This window comes from Colletotrichum scovillei (assembly GCF_011075155.1).
Source record: "Colletotrichum scovillei strain TJNH1 chromosome Unknown Contig00006, whole genome shotgun sequence".
NCBI classification, from domain to species: Eukaryota; Fungi; Ascomycota; class Sordariomycetes; order Glomerellales; family Glomerellaceae; genus Colletotrichum; species Colletotrichum scovillei.
Genome location: NW_023336264.1, coordinates 5,168,813 through 5,190,943, shown reverse-complemented (window position 1 = coordinate 5,190,943; position 22,131 = coordinate 5,168,813). Strand labels below are relative to the sequence as shown.

Genomic DNA, 22,131 nt, shown 5'->3' with positions numbered 1-22,131 from the left:
GCACATGTCTCCTGCCTATCTCGGTCGTGCAACTCTCACTTCACGTAAGCATCATCTTCAACCCCTCAAACCACTGGTGACTCACGTGTGGCCGCGTTCTTCCACGACGACGTTCGAGTATCTTTTCCACCATCCAAGATCGCCCAATTACTTTCTTGCGTATTATCGGCGTCATGGTTACTAAACGGGTGGCCCGGTACGGCGACTGGGAGAGCCCAATCACTGTCGATACTGTGACCTCCAAGAGCTGGTCTGTATCATCGCCTCGAGTCCATGTAAGTGATCTAGGAGGCATGACGACCAATTGAAGTGCATTTACTGATTGATGTAAAGCGTCAATCGGGACGAGCGTACTTCATTGAGTCGAAGGATGATGGACGCAAGGTTTTCGTGGAGATTACCAAGGATGGTGGCCTCAAGGATCTCCTACCAGCACCCTACAGCGCTGGCAACACAGTCTACGAATACGGTGGCTCTACTTACGACGTCGCGGCGGACGGTCGCATCGTCTTCTCCAACCGTGACAACACCGTCAAGACCCTCGACGTTGACACTGGCAAAGTCTCGGATTTGACCGGCGACTCAAAGCTGCGATACTCCAACTTCAGCGCCAACCCCACGAGCCCCTGGGTCTTGGCGAACCAAGAGGATCACACCATCAACACGCCTCACGAGATTCAGAATCACGTCGTCGCTATTCATGCAGATACCGGCGAAGTCAAGCGCGTTGTTAAGGGCGCTGACTTCTACTACACCCCTCAGTTCAGTGCTGACGGGAAGAGGCTGACCTGGATGGAGTGGGATCAACCCAATCTCCCATTCGCATCGGCCAAGATCTTCGTTGCGGACTGGACGTCGGAAGCGACAGTCGAGAACGCGGCCTTAGTTGCTGGCAATAATCGGGAGGGCGCTGCTGAGCCTCGATGGGGCCCGGACGGGAGCTTGTTCCTTGGTATTGAGGTTGATGGATTCCGGAGACTGTTCCGTCTAGCTCCTGGCGCTGAAAAGCCTACACAAATCAAGTTGAGCGGACTGGATGATGCTGAGATCGGAGAGATCCGATGGTATCAGGGAAGGTTGGTAAACGCGAAAGTTTCCAAGTTGGGTGAGATATAACTGACACCGCTACAGTCAAACGTACGCACCACTTTCGGAACGTTACGTAGCTGCGGCAGCGATAACTTTTGGCGAGGCCCAGCTGATCCTTATCGACCTTGAGAATAATGATTGGAAACCCATCGGGTCGTCTGGCATTTGCGGCATTGTCAACGACGCGATGGCTCGCCTAGACGACGGATCTTTGCTCCTTGTTGCGGACGAAGCCGGCTCTCCATCTGCTTTGTACAAGATCGATGTCATCAGTGGGGACACGACGATTCTTCGAGGGACCACGGACGAAAAGCTGGACGCTGCACTATTTTCACAGCCGGAGCTTGTGAAGTTCGAGTCGAAGGAAAAACCATCTCGCACAATCTACAGCACCCTGTGGATGCCAAAGAACCCCAAGTTCCTCGGCCCGGACGGTGCGAGACCTCCCTTAGTCATTTCCTCGCATGGCGGGCCAACAGGCTACACCGGCTCTGGTCTCAAGCTGCGGACTCAGTATTTTACCGCACGTGGCTATGCCTATCTCGCGTTGAACTACACAGGCTCGACGGGTCATGGCAGGGAGTATCGTGAGGCACTCTTTGGAAAATGGGGCATCGTCGACGCCGACGACGCAGCTGAAGTGGCCAAGCACTTGGTTGAAGCAGGCAGAGTCGGCAAGGTGGGTATCGTCGGTGCCAGTGCCGGAGGTTATAACGTCCTCCAGGCCCTGGTCCGCCATCCCACAACATTTGACGCCGGATTCTGCGTCTGTGGTGTCAGTGACGTCAAGAAGCTGGACGAGTCCACGCATAAGCTAGAGTCCGAGTACATGGGGGCGCTTGTTCTGGATCCGGGTATGACGGACGAGCAAAAGGAGGAAAGATATCGTGAGCGAAGCCCCCTCTACCACGCCGACAAGATCGGGGCCCCGCTGTTCCTCCTTCACGGCGTTGCGGATACCGTGGTGCCGATCGAGCAAGCTCGGCTCATCTACAAAGCTGTCAAGGATAAGGGAGGGGATGTGAGAATCAGGGAGGTTCAGGGCGAGGGCCACATGTTTGGTATGCCTGGAAGCCCTCGCCTTTGGTTAGAAGAAGAGGAGGCTTGGTGGAGATCATACCTGCTCTGATGAATATTGGGAGAAGGCACTCATTATCAAGCTTCGATGCCACATTCCATTCACTTGAAATGAGTATAAAACCGGACACAGCACAAGTCTATTAATTCTTAAACTTACTGGAAGTAAACAAAACTCTTCTCGCATGCATAAAGCCGGCAAAAGACCCGAGGACTAATACCAGTCGTCATCGTCGTCGTCGAGTGTCTCTCTGCAGATCATCTCAAGATCCCGTTTCTTCTCCTTGCGCCTTTTCTCAGCGTTAAATCTTGCGGTTGTTCTCTTAAACCAGAGAATACCCCTGTTCGCCCTTCGGGGTTCGGTTATACTATGTAGGTGAGAAAGGTCGATCTTCGGCTGAGTGTGAGGCGGCTCGATATTAGCCATCTCAGCGTCGTCCGACACAGTGTAATAATACCCAGTCAGCCTCAGCTCGGCACCCTCCTCCTCAGTCAACCCTTCCTCCTCTACGACTTCCTTGAACTATCGGTGCCACATCTTCGATTCGTAGTAACTAGGGTACTGTCACGAGTTATGGCACACAGCAATAGGCATACGGAGTATAGTAAAGTAGCTTAACCTATCAAAGTAGAAGTAAACAAAAGGAAAAAGTCTATATATAATATATAAATAATATATACGTAATATAATACGTAACAGGTACTTCGTAATCTACAGTTACTATCCTTATTACGTAATATACCCCCTAATTACTACTATAAGGGAGCTATTATACCTAAAATAAAACCTCTAAATACCCTTATAAAAGCCCGATTTAATTAAATATAAATAAAAAAATAAATATAAAAGATATATATTTTATAAAGCGTTTATTATAAATAGCTTTTATTTAAAATAAATAAAATCCTAACTAAAAATAGTATATAGTTTACTACTTTTAGTATATAAATTAATAAAAGTAAGGCTACTTACCCTCCTCGTATATATTTAAATTCTTATAATACTACTTAGTTATTATTTTCTTTTCTCTTTTAACCTCTTGTAATTACTATAAGTACCCCTATTTATTATGCATACTAGTGCTATTAAATTATTTACTAATTTTATTTTAAATATAAAATATAAATATTTAATATATTTAATAATAATAATAAGTTTTATATATTTTTTATAATATATTCTATATATATAATATATAGTTAATTAAAAATTTAAATAAATAATATTAATAACGAGCCCCTCGTAATAATCTCCTCCTTATACCCCCCTTTTATACCCTTTTTTTTTATACCCAAAGCCCCGGCTACTAAGCTCCCTCTCCCTAATTAAAAAAACGCTATAATTATTAATAATAATACTAAGAATCCTTATAAATTTAAAACTTATATTAATAATCTTATTATAAATAATAATAAGATTAATAATAATAATAAAAGCTCTAATAATAAGCTTTTTAACCTCTTTATTTTAGAGTTTAAAAAAAAAAAAAAACAAATACTCTTTAAATAAAATACGTAATATATTATTATTTTTAAAATTTATATTTAATTTATTTAAATATTAAAAAATATAAGAGCTCTACTTACTAAAAAGTAATAAAAATAAAAAATATTAAAAATTAAAATAAAACCTATAATAAGTTTAGTTAATTTTTTTATTATTTAAGGCTTATTTAATATATACTTAGTCCTTAAAAGCTTAAAAATAAGGTTCTTATAAAATAGGATATTTAGTACGTACTACTTAAAAATAGCCTCTATTTTAATAATTAAAATAATAATAATTATTATTTTAAAAAAGCTATAGCTAGTATATATATTATTTTAATAACTATTTAGCTAAAAATTATATTAACGTTCCTCGTTATATAGCTAATAGCCTAGGCCCTTATTAAGGTTATTATAAATAGCGTTTCTATTCTTATAAATATATTATCCTTTTACTATTTTTAAAAACATATTTTTAATACTAATTAAAAAATTTTTTAAAATTTAATATATAATAAATTAGATAAAAAATATAAAGTTAAATATAAAAATTATATTTGTTTTTAATAAAATAAGTTTATTTTTATAATAATCCTTATAATTCCTCTTATAAATATGCTTATATTATTATTTTTAAGTATTATAATTATTTATAATTATTTATAACTAATTTTTATTATTTTACTTATTCCTACTCCTAAGTTATTAATTTAATAATCCACCTAGCTCCCTTATTATTTTAGCTACTTATAGTTTTAAAAATTTTAAAATATATAAAGCGTAGTTCTTAATACGTATTTCCTCCTTTTTATTATTAATACTATAATTCTAATAGTTTTATTTTTTTAAATTAAGAATTTAAATAGTAAGTATAAGCCTAGGTCGTATTTTTATATATATATACTTTATGGAGTAAGTTTATTTTAAGAGTTTTAAGTTTTTAAGCTAGGAAAAGTTTTATTTATTTTATTTTAAACTTATGGGCACACTCTTAATTTAGTTAGTTATTTATTTTTAAATATTAAGTTTTTCTAAGTATAGTTTAAATTAATTATTTTTAATTACTTTAGTTATTTATAATAAGTTCTTATATATTATAAAAGTTAAGAAGTATATAAAAATATTTAAACTTAGCTAAAAAAGTTCTTAATAAGTCTATTTACTAATATATCTTCTATTAATATATAAATAACTTTAAAGCTATTTTTAGTATACTCTTATCTAAGTTATATATTTTATATATTAATATAACGAAGCTATATAGCTATTTTTTATTTTCTTTTATAATAAGTTAAATTATTTACTAATTATTATAATTAATTAATTATACTTTTTTAAATTAAGAGAAATATTTATAAAAAGCGCTTTAGAACTATTATTTTTTATAGTTTTTAAAATAAAAAGCTTAGCCTTAGTAATTAACGTTATAACTATTACTTAGCATACTAATTTTTATTAAATTAAGTTATTAAAAAGAATATTATATATTTTTATAATAATCGTTATATTACTTTATTATTTATAAAGCTAGTATTTTTAATTAGAAATAATAATTATATACTTAGTATATTATTATAAGAGAGTATAAAATACTTTATTATATAGAGGTATTAGATATATTAGTTTATTATTTTAATATAGGTTATACTTAGGTTAGTTAAGAACTATAATAATTATAAGTAAATAAAAATAATATTTAGTTTAATTATAATAGCTATATAAAGCATATTCTATATAAAGCATATTCCTAACCTTTTTTAAAAGCTTTTATTTTTATTATTACCCCTCGTTTTATTTAAACTTATATTTGAAAGAAAAGTAACTAAATTTATTAAATTTATTAAATTAAAGCGCTTAATAACTTATTTAATATATATATCGTAAACTAAGTAAACTTTATAAATAGTACGATTTTATATAATCCGCACTCTAAAGAAATAATTAATTAGTCTATTTTTTAAAATTAATATATTCTTTTATATTATTAACGACCTCCTAAGTTGCTTTCTAATTATCTTAATAATATAGGATTATAAAGTTATTAATATAAAATACTAATATTATTTTCCTATTTATAGTTTAGTAAATATAAATTTTGTCGTAATTATAAATTATATTTATATTATAAAGTATAAAAATAAAAGTTTAGAACTATAAAATTAATAAGTCTCGTAAATTATATAGAGCGTATTAAAATTTACTTATTTTACTAATAACTTTATATTTTTTAAAAGTTTAATAATTATTAGTTTTTATTTTTAATAAGTACGTTAAGGAATACGTTAATAACGTTATATTAATTAGCTTTAAAATTAAATTAGGTAATTATTATTATTATAAGCTAGAAAGCCTTTATAATAAGCGTTAAAGCGTATATATTTTATAAAAATCGAGTAATTATATATCCCCTTATATATATATATACTTTTATTTTATAAACCTCGTTATTAACGTCGCTTATATATATATACTTATTTTAATAAAAATAAGATCCTTTATTTAGGATTATATTTAACCTCCTCTTATATATTAATATCCTTTAGCTTTTTTATTTTTATATTTATAATATTCCTAAGTAGCTTTTATAGCTACTATAAAAGTATTTAATATTACTAAACTTCTTTAATAAGCTTAAAAATTAACTTTATTAAGCCGTGTTTTTAACTTATACTAAGGCGCTCTAAATAAGTCCTATAAACTACCCCTTTATTACTTAGTAAAATATTATATATCTTATATTACTTTCTTTTATAACTTTTACTAATTAGGTATAAAATAAAAAAATAATCTTAGTAATAGTTATAATAATTACCGTTTTTATATTTAAATATAAGAGCATAAAAATATTATTATTAAAGTATTATAAAGATCTATAGGCTTAATTTAAGTATCTAAGACCTAACTAAGCTTTACTTAGTACTTATTAAAATAGTTTTTATAAGCTCTATTCTTATATAGTAATAGAAGTTTATTATAAAGGTTCCTTATTAATATTAACTTTAGTATTAAGAATTATATCTTTATAATTAATACCTCGTTTACTACGTATTTTAACTTCTTATTAAAAACTATTAAAAATTAAGAGCTTAAAACCTTTATAATATATATAAGCGCTATAAAAAAACTATAAATTATATAAAACTATTTATAACCTAGTTATTATATCCCTTTTTATCCCTATTCTTAAGCTTATATAAAAGAGTTATTTTAAGGGTTAGTAATACTAGTAAGGTTATATTAGCTTTGTTAATATTATTAACTATACCCTAGAGTACGTCTATTAGTTACTTAGTATCCTAAATAGTTAAAAACTTATAATAATACTATCTTTAACTATAAAGTTATTTTAAATATTAGTATTTCTAAAATCTAAATTTACTTCTAAGTACTTAAACTAATTTATTATTAACTTTAAAAGTTCTTATATTTTTTAAATTATTAAATTTATTTATTTATTTATAATAGCTTACTCTTGTATATAAAATTATAAAAATTTCTTTATTAAACTTAATATTTTTATAATAAATACTTACTTAAGTATGAGTACCTAGACTTTATATAAGTTATACGTTTTTAATATATATCTAACTAAGTATTTTATATACCTATAAAGAAGTACTTTATATTCTTTTTAATATATACCCTTTTATAATTTTTATAAAAAGGTATATTTAGTAATTATATATATAAAAATTATTAAAATACGTAACTAATTTTAAATTTTATACTTAGTAGCCTATTTATTTATTACTAATATTAATATTTTTTTATTAATTAATTTTTATTATAATAAGCAAATTTCTATTATTAACCTCTTATAAAATAATATTATAAATAAAAATTGTTATTAATATTATTTTATTTTATAATTTTTAAAGAGGTTTATAAAAAGTATATCTTATGAGCTTTAATAATTATAAATTAACTTACTCTCTCTACGTTATTTATAAGTTTTTTATATATAGTAATAAAAGCTCTATTTTAATTTTTAGCTTATTATACTACGTTTTATATACGTATTTAACGTTTATAATAAAGAGGGCGGTTTTATTATTATTTTTAAAAAGTAAATTAAAGTTCTTTTTATTAACGGATTATCTTAAGGCTTTATAGTATAAATAATACTTTATTTTTTATTTTATTTTTAAAAAGAACTCTAAGCTATTTATTATATTTATTTAAAATTATAAATATATATTATTATCTACTTAAAAATAGCTTAAAATAAAAAGATTTTAATATATATAATATTATAATTATAAAGCTTTTTTAAAGTAGTCCTTTGAAATTATTAACTTAATTTTAAATATTATATATACTTTATACTTAATTTATAATAATAATTTAATATATATATTATAAGTCTTATAAAGGAGTTAATAAAAGTATTAAGCTTAAAATAACTAGTCCTAAAATACTATAAGAGCGCTATTAAATCTTTTATAAATACGTTAATATAAGTAATAGAATTTCTTATAACTAACTAGTAGTATAATATTAACTAGGTTTTATAAAACACGTTTAAAATTTATAAAAAAATAAGATTAAAAAGCTTATATTTAAAAAAATTAGGTTATTTTTTAAATAAACTACTTCTTAATAATACTTTTATAGAGTATTCCCTATTATAAAATATAATCTAAATTATAATATTAAAATATACTTTTATTAAAAAGAGTTTTAAAACTATATTAATATAAAATCTCTTAATATAAGTAGCGTTCTAAAGCTTTAAATCGTACGTTCCCCGTTCCTCCTTTTAAATCTATTTAAAACGCCTTTTATAATATAAATACTACGTATAATAATAAGTAATATAATAATACTAAATTTAATATAATTATCGTTACTTAATAATATATAACCTGGTTTAAATAGGCTTTTATTATTAATTAAATATATTATTTTATAATTATTTATTATTATACTCTAAAATAATAAATAAATACTACTTATAGGTACTAAAAATTATATTTATTTTTATTTCTTAACCTTTTATAAGTATAGCGATAATATAATTATTATCCTAATTTACTAATAAGCTCGTTATAAGTTAGTTAGAGAATCCTTTTAATTATTAAAGCTTTTTAGGGTTCTATTATTTTTAGTTAACCTACTTTTTTAAGCTTATTATAAAATAATTTTTATTTATTTAATTTAACTATAATAAGGACTTTTCTATATAGCTATTTATTATTTATATTAAGGAACTATTAGTATTATAGTTTATAAGTACCTATTTTAATTTTTAATATACTAAAAGTTATTAGTAATATATATTATTATAGAGGTAATTAATATCCCCTTTATTATTTACGTTCTTAAATAAGTTAGAGTATTTAGTAAAATAAAATAAGCCCCTCTTTAGCTTAAGCGTTTAGTATATATCTCTTATATTATTAAACTAAATATATATATAATCTTATTAAGGGTCTTAGTATATGTTTTAAAAACTATTAATTTATAAAAATTTTATAAGTATGTTAGCCTTATATAAGGTTAAGTCTAGATTTAACTATATATTTAAAAAGTTATATAGTAATTTTTTATTAATTTCTAGGATATTATATATCTTAGCTGGAAATAAGCTAATTATTACTCTTTATATTAGCGTTAAGGGTTAATACTAATCCTTATTTTACTAAGGACTTATTTATATTCTTAGTAAACCGTATTCTTAATTATAGCTTTAGAGGGTACTAGTTCTTATTTTAATTATTTAACAATTTATTATATACTAAATTTAATACTATCCTTAATTACTTTTTAAAATATATATTTATAAAGAGTAGTATTAACTAACTTTCTTAATTACTAAGTAAGAAGTTTAATATATATATTAATATTATTATATTTAGAGGCTATAATTTAATAATATTTAATAAAGAGCTCTTATTCTTTTAAATATTTTTAAGTATATTTTTATAAATATAGTATAAGGATATATTTAATTATATAAAATAGGTAGTATTATTAGTATTATAAAAAAGTTTTAAATAGATCTTATAAGTTATTTATACTTAAAGAAATTAAAGGGGTTATATTAAGAATTAGGGCTAAATTATTAATAATAAGTCTCTTATTCTTATTAATTATTTTTAAATACCTTATAGTATACTTAGTAAGCTCGTTATTTTTTTATTATAAATTAAAAATATTAATTTAAAATTAGAAAGTAAAATAAATATTATAAGGGAGTAAAGTATATTAAAGTTTAGAATATTTAAATTAATATATTTTTAAACTTTAAAACCCTTATTTATTAAATAAAAGGCCTAGAACTATTTAATTTAATTATTATAGCTAGTTAATTTAGCCTAGCTAAAGGTAAATATAAAAATATTAATTATATTAAAAGATTATAAGGATTATATTAATAAGTATATTATTATAATATAGGGTTTTAATTAAGAGTTAAGCTTATAATTATTACGAGTTATAGTATATAATAATAAGTATATAGAGTATAATAAAATAGTTTAATTTATTAAAGTAGAAGTAGATAAAAGGAAAAGGTCTATATATAGTATGTAAGTGATATATATGTGATATAGCACGTGACGGGTACTTCGTGGTCTGCGGTTACTATCTCTGTTACGTGACAGGTACATACCTTTTAACTTTTTGAATTTTTTGTCCTCAAGGTGCTCCTTCTAAGTAAGTTGCCGTGCTTCTTTGAGGGATGCGGGAAGGCCGTAGAACTTGATAGAGGAGTATACACCTTCACCCAAATCGAGACGGACAAATCTAGTTTCCTTGCTGTCAATTATGGGGCGGAGACGCCACTGGTAGTTATGTTGCTCGTCAAAATTGCGCAAGCACGTCTCTATGATGACCTTACGAGTGCGACGAAGGAGGTTCTTGCTTTCTCTGGCGCGCGTCTTCCAAATGTCGATGCAAGGCTCCTCGCCAGAGCTTCTCAACTCCTGAACAGTTGGCAATCTGGACGAAGTCTCGGCGTAAATGATATCATGCTTGTGGTTATAACACTCTTCAAGATGCGTGCCGGCGGGGTATGAAAATAGATTATCCTCCCACCTACGAAATGGAATGAGGTCGACCAGGTTTGTATTCAGCGCGGGTTTTTCGGTCGCAAATTGATGGAACCCATCGGGGCAGGTTTCCAGAGCAACAGTGGGGACCTCGATAGCCTTCAGGTTTCGACACCTTATCATCGTCTGCCAGAACGAGTCCCATGGCACCGGGCCACATCCCTGTGTCGTATCACTGGCGAACCGGACATTGCAAGGTGTACCGCGCTGATCAGCACTCAACACAGTGATGGAAGAGATGAGGTCTCGATATCTTGGCCGGACGAGATTTTTCAAGGCCGTGATGGCCTCGTGACCGCTGAGAAAACTGAAGTTGTTCCGGGACCAGAAGAGGGGCGCTGCTTCGGCGTGCACCTGTCTGTTGGTCAACAGCAGCCCGAGTCCCTTGCGCTGATCGCAGCGGCACATGGTGCTCCCAGGCCAGTAATAACTATCTAGATCCCATATAAGCCGGTGAGGCTCCTCTGAAATTACGATGTCTTTGAGCAGGAAAGCGGGGGGCTCTAGCAGTCTAAGACGATCGGAATGCCAGAAGCAGTCAGATTTGTGTTCAATGTCCCTTCTTTTTGGTTCGATAAGGATGAACTCATAGATGAGGTAGCGGATGTCAACTGGGAGCTGACCGAGGCAGAAAAGTCCTTTCCGAGGTTGAATGTATTTTCCAGGTGTAGGGCGAATGTTAAGGGTCAGGGCGGACATGGCGGGTGTGACTTTGCCTGTGTTCTGCAGCTTATTGAGAGAGTTTGTCATGATAGAGTCTGTCGAAACTTGGTCGGAAGACAGTGGATGGGTTTTCTTGGAACTGAAGTCGTGTATTTGTGAGTTTGTTTAGTGTCTCGTGTAGATGTAAAGTGCTTGATAGTGATCTGTTTCATATGTTCAAAAGAATGTACACTAGCTGGCATCTTCCTTTTCTATCTAGAGGTCATCACCATAATTCTTTGTGTTCTAGACCACAAGACAGACGACAATGGCGAAGAACAACCGTCATGACTTCTGTCTTTATTAGCAATACCTCAGGCGGTCTTTGCGATGTTTATGTTTTGTTGAACGAACAAGGCCTTGTACGCGTGGTTCTTTGGTCAATGTCAAAGGGTCTTTGAAGCAGTACCCGGCTCGCCATTCAAATGAGTTCGGGTTCCTTGTAAAGAGGACTACGATTAATTTCTTGCAGGACGTGGACGAAACAGGATTTAATGTATTTCAATGAAGATCGTCCAGTAAGAAGGCCTGCAAGGCAGTGCTTCTCGTGACAAGCTGCCCAAGACGCCGCAGTAGGATGCCAAGAATGTGGAGAAATTCTATGAAGGAACCCTGTGTATGCCGAAAGATCTGCCTGGTTCTGGTTTCATATCAGAGGTACAATATTCGTTTCCTAAACAATTAGGAAGAGCAGTGGCGGGATGCAAGCGAAACGCAAAAGTCGCAAAGCAAATATTCGTACATCCAGGTCTAATAAGGCAGTTGGCAACAGCTGAAAATTGCATATCAGACCAGCGTACCAGCAATTCGAATCTGTGATTGAGATGATTGATGTATTCCCCCATTACGATTAGGAGTTCGTCCTGTTCTCAGAGGAAATCGTTCACCTCATCTAAACCCCTCATTGCCAACGGTCGCCACCAGATGGCCAGAATCGCGATCGTGTGGGATAGACTAAGACCACTAGCTCCCACAGCCGAATCCGCCACCCTAAGAACAATGGATCCAAGGAGGCAAACATGGCTCTCGCTCCATGCAGAAGAAAAAAACTCAAACGTTCTCCTCTCCCCTCCGACTTCACCGAGACTAAGCAGAATTTCTGTCCGCTGATATCAAGCAGTCTTTACTCCGCAACTGACAAGTCTTAGACCACAATTCTCGATCCACAATGTCGACACGATAACGCTCGAGACCTCGCTTGTGGATAAGTCAAACCCCCCACTTCCTGGCACCCCCCTGTTTCTGGCACCCACAAAAACGATGGGATCACAACCCAACCTCCTCATTACTATTAACTATTGATCCTCAACCACACCCACTACAATACAACTGCCAGCCTCACTAGGGCATTCAGAGTCGCTGGATTCAGCCGTAATAACCTCCTTTTCACCCGCTTCGATTTGAGCCCGATGGATATCCCTGATGTTCGCAAACTTCGTGTTGGGATCGATCTGAACAGTCTTCCTCTTCCTAACTGCAGCGTTGGTAACTTGAGCCCTCAGGTGAGCCAGCTGCTGCTGGGCAGCTGCCAGTTGCCAGGCCTGCTCTGTAGCCTTTTTCACCTTCCTGAACAGCAGCCGTTGAGTGCTGGTATCATTGTCGAGTTGGGTGTAGTGCAGTTGACCGCTGAGCTCTGCCAGCTTCCTGGGTGTCGACCAGACCACTGCAGAGGAAGCAGAATCCCATGGCTCAACAGGGTAGTTTGTTGACCATTATGGCATCGCTTTTTGCCCCGACTGGTTGGTTTGGGTGTGGTGGGCTTAGCAGAAGGCTCAGGTAATACCATAGGGTTCATCAGGGGCTTAACCATCGCTACAGGGTGTAGACCAGTCCACTTCCAACCACTTCTGATGTTCGAGACTGATAGACCAGCAAGTCGAGCCTTCTGGTAACAGTCCAGGAAGTTCCTTTTACCTATAATGGTAGAGTCGTTCCATTGAGACAAGTAACCGAGCTCCTTCCGATAGGCTGACTTAACAGGGCTGAAGACAGACTGGTCAAGTGGCTGGAGGACATGAGAGGAGTGTGGTGGTAAGAACAGTAAATGGATATTGTTAATATAGCAATTCCACATGAAGTCTGTCGTCGTATGACTCCCATGCCCATCCACAATCAACAGTCGAGCCTCGCCCTCAGCCTCGGGCATAGTCTGTGGGATAAACACCTCTCTAACCATTCAATGGCAGTTAAGTCTGTAGTCCAGCCATTATCTGTTGCTGTAAACTCCCACCCATCGTATGGAACCAGATGTAATGGAAACCACTGTTGTTGGACCGTCTTCCCTTGAAAATGATAAGAGGACGAAGTGCCCTACCCAAGGCTGAGATACACTCAATGATAGAGACCCATGCCCTCGACCCAGGTTGTTTCTTGCGAACAGACGTCGTCTCAGCCATGCCCAGCACTAACCCATTAGCTCCTGACCCTCGAGGATGCCAGTCTCATCCATATTATATCTGTTGGCTGGTTTGATGTCCTTGATCTCAGGGATAGCAAGGAACTTAAACCAGTTCCTAATGACCTCAGTAGATGCCCCATTAACGCGTCTAGAATCGATGGAACGACTTCTCTGAACCTTAATGATAGGGTTCCTTCTCACGAAGGCATAGATCCAGCCTTTTCCTAATGGTTTGGTATCCCCAGCAGCAGCCAGAACTCGCTCTGCGAATTCCTTCACCTGTTGGTGCGTTGCGAGGCCCAGCGAAGCCTGAATGCGAACCCATTGTGCCAGCTTACTCTCCTGGTCAGGAGACAGCCTCTGCCAGTCAGCAAAGCCACTTTCCTAGTCTGACCACCTTGGAGACGTAGTTGGAGGTTGATCGTGGTATCCATACTCCAATGAGGCTCTCTTTGACTCTTGCCGTTTGAGATGTCCTCGAGAGCCTGACGAAGCTGATCTTCGGTATATTGAGGCATTAGATATAGAAGAAGGTATGTGCAAAAAATGAGCCCATTTGGACTCGAATTGAAAATGTTGTGATAAAAGGAGGTTGGGGGTGGGCATTGCGTTGTGGTGGATTTTCGCGTTTTTGTGGGTGCCAGAAACAGGGGGGTGCCGGGAAGTGGGGGGTTTGACTTATCGAACATGCGAGCCGCGATGACATCCTAGTAAGAGGTGCTGTAAGCTAAGCCACAACCAGTAGGAGGGGCGTAGGATCAATCGGATGAAAAGAACAAAGCACCAACGCAACTCCTCACTTCCCGTCTCTCACGCCGACGGGCTGCCCGTAGGCGTCACTCTCGAGACAAGGCAGCACGACCGTGCTCCTCGATCTCCTCACAAAAGCCCATGTTTCGCGGTCCAGGCTAAGGGAGGGAGAGTTTATCAGTCTCAAGGCTCTGATTCGTCGGGTTCATGCATCCTCTAGCTCGTGTCGATGCGATCAACCGCGTCCAGAAAGCAGGGAATCCAACCAAGGGTATGTCATAACCGAGCATCATCTCAGCTGTCCACTGCGAGCGGTGACTGGGGGAGGGCAATTTGGGGGGACTCGGGAAGAAATGTCGAGAAAGAAAAGCTGCATGTTTGGCTCTGTTTCCCTCGCTATCCCTCCCTCATCGTGCGTCGGCGGTGCATGTGGTGCTCAGAAGTGTGGCGGGTGTTTCTGGGGTCGATTGGTGTCTCGCATAATGGATGGTCAATCTAGGCCTATCAAACCCCCGGGACAACCCCAGACTCGACGTCACAGACGGTGGACGCACGTCAGCTCACACCACCCTCCTCATCCTTTTCCATCTACGTCATGCCCCAAAGATGCCACAGAGCTTCGCAATGTATATAGAGCATCAGCCACACCAGAAAGAACAGTCTTTAACAAGCCAACTCGAGGCAACACTACTCTGTGAAAACCAGACTTTTCAGATTATCGTGAACCAGAAACACAGAGTTTTCCTACAGTACCACATATTTTTCCATTATGCCATCATCAGTAAAGAACCACAGTGCTTCTGTGGAAGGTTAGTCAGCTCTGAAAATCACCTTACCCAGGCAGAGTGTCAACTCGAAGAGTTGTGAGGTTGCATCCGTCACTAACACGAGTCGTCCCACCAGCCGCAACTCCCCACAAGGTCTCCTCCGCCAAAAAGGCAACGGCCGCTAAGGTCGACGAACGGAAATCGCAAGTGACGCCAAAGAAGGTCTCCTCAGCCACAGCCGCCGCTAAGGACAATGTATCGACCAAAGATCACGCTACCACCACGCCGGTAACAAAGAAGGTCTCTTCCTCCACACACAAGCCCACATCATCGGCATCCAAGCCTGCAGCATCCGCTTCCAAGACTGCATCCTCTGCATCGAAACCAGCCACATCCTCCGCACACAGAACAGCCGACCATGCTTCCAAGACGGCCAAGTCAGCATCACACACTGCCAATAAGGCTGCCAGCGGCAGCAGTGGCGCAGATCTTGTCAAGAAGATGAGGAGAAGAAGACTACCCAGTACACAGAGACGACTGGCTCAGACATCGTGAAGAGAATCCAAGCCCGCAAGGCTGCGGCCGCAAAGGAGGCTGCCAGAAAGGAAGCAGCTGCAGCACGGACTCACGAAGACAACCTGCCCAAGAAGAAGCCCGCAGTCGGCGCGGCACCACAGGCTGTACCCAGAGCTCCCGTCACAGTACCCAAGGCCGCACCCGTCAAGAAGCAGGCCGCCCCTATCCCCGCACCTGCTGTCAGGAACGTCCCTGCTGCTACCACCAGTCCAGCCAAGGTTGCGAAGAAGGAGAAGGTCTACGCCCCTGGCGCTCTTGTGCCTACCGCAGAGCACGAGGCCCGGAAGGCCAAGGCTGCTACGCCGAAGAAGGAGAAGCAGTACCACCCTAGCGCCCTCACTCCCACGAATGAGATTGAGGCTCGTCGCGCAGCGAAGAAGGCCCAGGCCGGAGGTCCTGTGGGCCAGGTCACGGATACCGTCGGTAAGACCGTTGGAGGCGTTGGCAAGACTGCCGGTGGAGTCGTTGGTACCGCCGGCCGGACCGTTGGCGGAGTCGGACGGACTGCTGGTGGCGTTGTCGATGGCGTCGGCAAGGCGGCTGGCGGTACCGTTGACGGCCTGGGTAGAACCGTTGGCGGCGTCACCAGCGGCCTCGGCAAGCAGGTCGGTGGCACCGTTGGAGGTCCCCTCGGCAAAGGTGTTCAGGGCGCCACTGACGGCCTTGGTAAGACTGTTGGCGGAGCCACCAGCGGCGTTGGCAACACTTTGGGTGCCGCTACTGGTGGCCTGAACAAGACGCTGGGCGACACCACTGGCGCTCTCGGCCGTGGAGATTTGATGGGCACCGTCGGCGGTGTCACTGGTGGAGTTGGCGATACCGTTGGAGGCGTTGGCAAGGGATTGGTGCGTCATCATCCAGTACTCGAATGGCTACGTGGGATACCTTGATATTAACATGTTTCCAGGGTGACACTGTCGGCGGTACGCTCGGAGGTGTTGGTGCCACAGTCGGCGGACCGGTTGGTGGCATCGTCGGCGGAGTCGGCAAGGGAGCCGGCGACGCGGTCACTGGTATCACCGGAGGTCTAGGCAAGGGCGTCGGTAGACTTGGCAAGGGTGATGTCCTCGGCGGTGTAGGTGAGGTTGTTGGCGGCGTTGGCGATGGGTAAGCAACTATATTTGTTCAATCACGACCAATCTCGCCTTACTAACGTTGACACAGCGTTGGCGGCCTTCTCGGCGGTGTCCTCGGTGGTCTCGGAGGAGGCGGCCAGGAGAACAGCGGCGGCCTCCTCGGAGGTGTGCTTGGTGGAGGTGGTGACGGAAAGGATGGCGGCGGCGGCGGCCTTCTTGGTGGTGGTGGCGGCAAGGGTGGTGGAGGTCTGTTGGGACTCTGAGCTGTCAACGATAAGGAACGTGTAACAAGTTTGTAACATCATTTGAGCGATGGGCGATGGTTATGATGGAAAAGAGATGAGAGATTGCGTATCACTTTCTGGAAGGTTGTAAAACAGGCAACAAATCAAGCGAATTGAACTTTTCCAACTTAACACCGCGGGTTTCCATCTTCACGAACTAGCTTGAGCTTGTGATCAAAGACTTTGAACGATATGAAGCGCATTATGAGAGCATGAATCTTGACGGTACTTCTCGTGCGTGATTGATTGACAGAATTCGACTTGCAGTTTTAGTGATATCCCGTTTAGTCCTATAAGGGCCCAAAGAACCTGTTGATTAGCTACCGATTTGAAGCGAGATACTAATGTTGATGAACATGTACCGATGTGTGATACAAAGTACTTGGCTGTGAACATTTCACTGAGGTCACAGAGGCCATCACACTCAATCGTTGGTGAACCTGTCACACCGATCCCATGGACGTGGTGGCCCCTTAGCCACTTGCTTGTCTCCTGGATTAAGGTGAGACACGCATCAGTCCTTGGCTAGCATAGTCTCCGGGGCCTAGATTCCAAGAGACTCTTCACTTCTCAAAGTTGGCATGTAAAATTGTTATTCATTCCAGTCTCACAGCACCGGGGCACGTGTCAAGCATTTTGATACCTGCCGTGGCTAATTCGAAATAGCGCAAGGTAAGTGGCCGGAATAAGATATAGGCGCTTCACAATAAACTTTGCTTGCTCAGGTGTCGACGAGGGATATTTGGCGCAGTGACAAGACAAATTGAAGAATCGAGGGGCACGAGATATGATAGGGAAATGTTACCTTGTCTACTTTAGCGGTCGACATGAACTTTGGTCCACTGAATACAGAACAGATAGACCTTAACAAACTGTTATCAGGTTTAATAAAAGGAGTCCGGATTTCGCAGTCATGTGGGGGTTTGTGTTGGCTATTGTGTCGAGTCACCTCACATAGCAGTAATTAGTCTTCCACCAAATGAGGGCCCATGCCACATACTTACCCAGCGAGAGACAGGGCCTGAAGGAATATTCGTGTAAAGCCTCAATTTCACAGCGAGTCTGGAAACTCTCCAAATCTAGCATGGACAACTATCCACCAACCGTGCAATCTATCGTTCACCTCATCGCCTAGTCGTCTTTACCCAGGTAATACTGTGACATAGACCCAGGCCCTGTAGAGAAATCTCGATCTGCGAAAACTTATGTAGACAAGTAATGTGGTATTAAAATTACGGAATAGATGGTATTGTGGGATTAGCACCCTTTTACACCAATTATAACACCGCCATCGCCGGCACGATGTATAGTAAAGCCGACATGGTATCAACACCTTTCAGCCCCTGCTTCTCAGGGAAGTCTTCTAGTTCTTGTCCTCGGGGCAGTCCTTCTTGTAGTCGTCGCCGAGCTGGCCGCGGACAGCACCAGGTACGGCAAGGCTTGAGTGAACATCGGTGAAGAATCCCTCGGGGTTCTCCTCAATCTGGCTGACCTTGAAGCCTGAGCCGGTGTCGACACCGGTAGCGTTGACGCCGGTGACGAAGGGGCCGGTCAAGCAGCCGACGCTGCGGCGGACGTTTTGGTATCCCTCGACGGCGACCGGGTTAGGGAAGGCGATGCTGGTGAGGTTGGGTTAGTATTCTGATTCAATCAAGCTATTTTTACATGAGCTTACCGAGGGGGGCCAGCCTTGCCCTTCTCTGCCTGGTGGATGTGGGTTGCCGTGCGGGCAGGGGACTGGTACTCGCCCTGGAAGTTGACCAGGGTGATGTTGTAGCAGATGACATTCTCCTTGGAGTTGATGCCATAGTTGAAGTAGCCGATGGCTCCGGCCAGTCCACCAGTGAAGGTGTTGTTGTTATCGACGACCTGGTCAGGTGTAGCGATCACGTCGTAAGTCGAGGTGAAGTGAAAGGGGCCGGAAGAGCCCCAGCTGCCCTTGCCTCCCTTCTTGGTCCAGCCGACAGCGTGCTTGATCTCCTCGACAATGGGAGCGGCGGAGGCAGCAGTAGCCAAAGCCAGGGGGATGATAGCGAACTTCATTGTGATGGTATGGGAGATAGTGATTGACTGGGGATGAATGTACAGTTAGGGTTGATAGATACTGGAAGAGGTGGATGAAGATGAAATGATGTGATACAGATCGGAACTTGGTGACAATGAGGGAGTTCTCATCTCTGTATATGTAGTAAACCTCGATATCCAGGTATGAGCTACATCTCAGGTGCATCTTCGGCAAGTACGGTCATTTCCCCTCAATTCCACAGCGCCTCTACACTCACTTGCATCATTGCTACGGCCTGGTGATGTGTTCGCTCAGCCAAGAACCGGAGGAACGATCAAGCGCTGTACGCCGGCGCCATTACCGCGGTCTGGGCTGTCGTGATGAATGGGCCAAGGGAATTGAGATTGCGGTGTTTGCCTCCCGTTCTCTCGTAGTCGCCGCGGCGCAGCAAATCGTCGAAGAGTTGGGGGCTCCTTGGCACACTTTCCTAATCCGGGGAACATCGAATACCAGAAGCACGGTTATGACGCCGCCGATCACTTGGGACTCGGCAGCGGAAGCGCGACTTGCCGTCCACAAGTCAACCAAGTGGGAGAGTTTATGTCTTGTTTAGGTTCGTCCGGTAGCGTCAATATTTCGAGGCAAGCTCCTTGGCGGTTGCTTGGCCCTCTCCCCCAAATATGCTCACCGCGACGCGCCGGATCGTTTGCCAATGCCGCCCAACAGAGAATCTGACGTGGGAAACACTTGGCTTCCGCGGCTTGCTACTACGGACATTTGAAAATCAATACTCCGCTGGCAGTTTTGACGATCTTTTCCATCCCACCCGCGCCAGAACACAGCCCGTTTTGGGCGCGCTTTCAGGAATCAATTGCTGGGCATCTTCCGGAAAGCCTCACATCCGACGGAATATCGTCTAAAGCTAAGTAAGATGCTTTTTGTGCTTTTTTCTTCTTCTCCCTCCCAAGTTCGATTCAACCCTATTTTCGCTCGGCATTTGTAAGGATGACACCGGCGGTGTTGTTGGATCAGCAATGGTCTTGGCGATGAAGCAGCGCCAATGAAGTGAGACTTGTCTGACATCGCTGGGAGCACGTTATTTCTGTGGCATGAAATCGCATGTTTCTTGCCCTTCAACTAAACTCGACACCCACTATGTTCCATCGCAAACGTTGTGCTAAAACAAGTTCTTGAAACTCGACTGACTACATGTATTTTGTACTGATTTTCGGTGACTCAAGTACAGATTCCTCTCCGAGCTCCACGCAGATGTTAGGGAAGTAGTCAAAGAACAAGCAGCTGCGAACTATCTGCATTGGATGTTTACATCCAACAAACACATCAAGCCACGCAATTACGATTATTCGGAAGCTCATGCGCGCTCGGCCTTCGTCGTATGCACGAATTGGAAGATCGGCAACGTTATCGACAGGAAACAGCCACCTCGCCCGGGAAGAGACCGGAGAGACTCGAGGCTATTGGTTTTCACGAACTCAGCTATTGCATTGAGATACGTACAATTGTCAATGTGGTTCAAAATATTGCTCTATTGAGGCCATACAAGGAGAGGTAGTCCATTCTGCTTCCTGGGTTAGATCCTCACCAGCTAGCTGGCCAACAGCCGGCGCCCTGGACAACATCTCAAACATGCAAGATCGACAAGAAATATAGTGGCTGGGTCGGCTCGCTACGGTTCTAGGATCTGTGCACTTGTCTACATCTCAGGCTATGACTTGAGGAATCCAAGATACTAGCCGCATGTGGTAGTGTCGTTGATCAGCCTTATTAAGCTCTTCTCTTGGACAGTCGTTAGATGTGAGTTTTCATGGCTCGGGCCATAATCTCGACAACAGAGTCTGACCCACGACGACAAATGCAGAACAATCGTACAGGATAATCAGTCTTCATCGCTGCGGTCTCAGCTGGAATGCACTTAGTTCCGGTCGGTTAGGTCGTTTTCGAGGGTACATCAGCTGAGCAGACACTTGCTCGGTTTCGCTGTGCCCACAATAAACAACGTCATCCTTGGGTGGTGGTAGGGATATCGTTGTTAAGATTTGGTTGCTGATGACAGCCATCAATTGGCTGCTGAAGAGACAGAACTCACATCTGTGAGAAACCGAGATTACTGCTAGTAAGTATGAGTTCTCATTCATGCTTCCTAGTCTACTACCTCTGGCTCGCTGCATATCTTCCTGGGCAAGAGCACAAGTACTTCTGCAGAAGAGCCCGAAGCTTTAACCTCCGAGGAGGGCTACGCCTAGGGCTCCTCCTAATAAAGGGGTTTGAATCCCGTGGAGCCCTGCTTTCAAGTGAGAAGTATCACTAGCGCGCCTATTTGCGCATGACAATCGCATCGATGAAGGTTCATTCGCCCCTTTTCTGGCTTTCGGCTACTCGGTCGGACCATCAGTTGCAAGGAAACATTAGCGGAAGTTTCGGACCCTGAAGGCCGCCAATAAACAAGCTTTTCAAAAGGGGCTGATCACGAGCTGAAATACAGGGGATATCCAAGACTTTCAGATGAGTTGCTAAGGCTTGACAAGTTGCAATAGTTGAGCCTCCACATTAAAGATCTTCAGGGACGGGGAAAAGGCTAGTGAACTCGCCGATTATATGGGTTAATCATGATTCGTTTTATTAACATCATGCTCAAAGTGCCCAGTGATGATCCGCGGAGTTGAAGCACGAGCCACATTCATTAACTCTACGATATTGAAAGTCTTCTCAAAATGCTAGAAACCAACACGAATAGCTCGCGATGGGTTCGTAGCTTTCAACTAGCGTGCCGTTCATCCGATGTTCGAGCGAGTCACAGGGAACCTCAGCTCCACAGGTTCCGGGTAAGTCTTGCGGACTCTAGACCC

General features: G+C 39.9%; 3 protein-coding genes and 1 further gene across 3 annotated transcripts; 2 read left to right on the top strand and 2 right to left on the bottom strand.

The window, feature by feature from the left end:
- Positions 1-63: 63 nt before the first annotated feature.
- Positions 64-2,290, top strand: HER10_EVM0000472 (prolyl oligopeptidase). The gene is made up of 3 exons (XM_035470252.1): positions 64-275; positions 334-1,076; positions 1,132-2,290. Exons 1-3 carry the CDS (start codon positions 174-176, stop codon positions 2,216-2,218), a joined length of 1,932 nt encoding a protein of 643 aa, XP_035332042.1. The 5' UTR covers positions 64-173; the 3' UTR covers positions 2,219-2,290.
- Positions 2,291-10,307: 8,017 nt separating this feature from the next.
- Positions 10,308-11,405, bottom strand: HER10_EVM0005878 (uncharacterized protein; the record flags this gene model as incomplete). The annotated part of the gene is made up of 1 exon (XM_035475481.1): positions 10,308-11,405. The coding sequence occupies one exon, from the start codon at positions 11,403-11,405 to the stop codon at positions 10,308-10,310; it is 1,098 nt and encodes a 365-aa protein (XP_035332692.1).
- Positions 11,406-15,325: 3,920 nt separating this feature from the next.
- On the top strand, positions 15,326-17,238 carry HER10_EVM0003376.
- A 1,384-nt stretch (positions 17,239-18,622) lies between these two features.
- On the bottom strand, positions 18,623-19,669 carry HER10_EVM0002366 (uncharacterized protein; the record flags this gene model as incomplete). The annotated part of the gene is made up of 2 exons (XM_035472081.1): positions 18,935-19,669; positions 18,623-18,878 (listed from the first exon to the last, which is right to left on the bottom strand). The coding sequence occupies exons 1-2, from the start codon at positions 19,300-19,302 to the stop codon at positions 18,623-18,625; spliced, it is 624 nt and encodes a 207-aa protein (XP_035332273.1). The 5' UTR covers positions 19,303-19,669.
- Positions 19,670-22,131: the final 2,462 nt, after the last annotated feature.

Bases quoted from the DNA above. Each gene is read 5' to 3' on its own strand.
- HER10_EVM0000472 (XM_035470252.1), top strand. From the start codon at position 174: ATGGTTACTAAACGGGTGGCCCGGTACGGCGACTGGGAGAGCCCAATC. The intron at 276-333 runs GTAAGTGATCTA...ATTGATGTAAAG, and splicing joins TATCATCGCCTCGAGTCCAT to CGTCAATCGGGACGAGCGTA. The intron at 1,077-1,131 runs GTTGGTAAACGC...ACACCGCTACAG, and splicing joins ATCCGATGGTATCAGGGAAG to TCAAACGTACGCACCACTTT.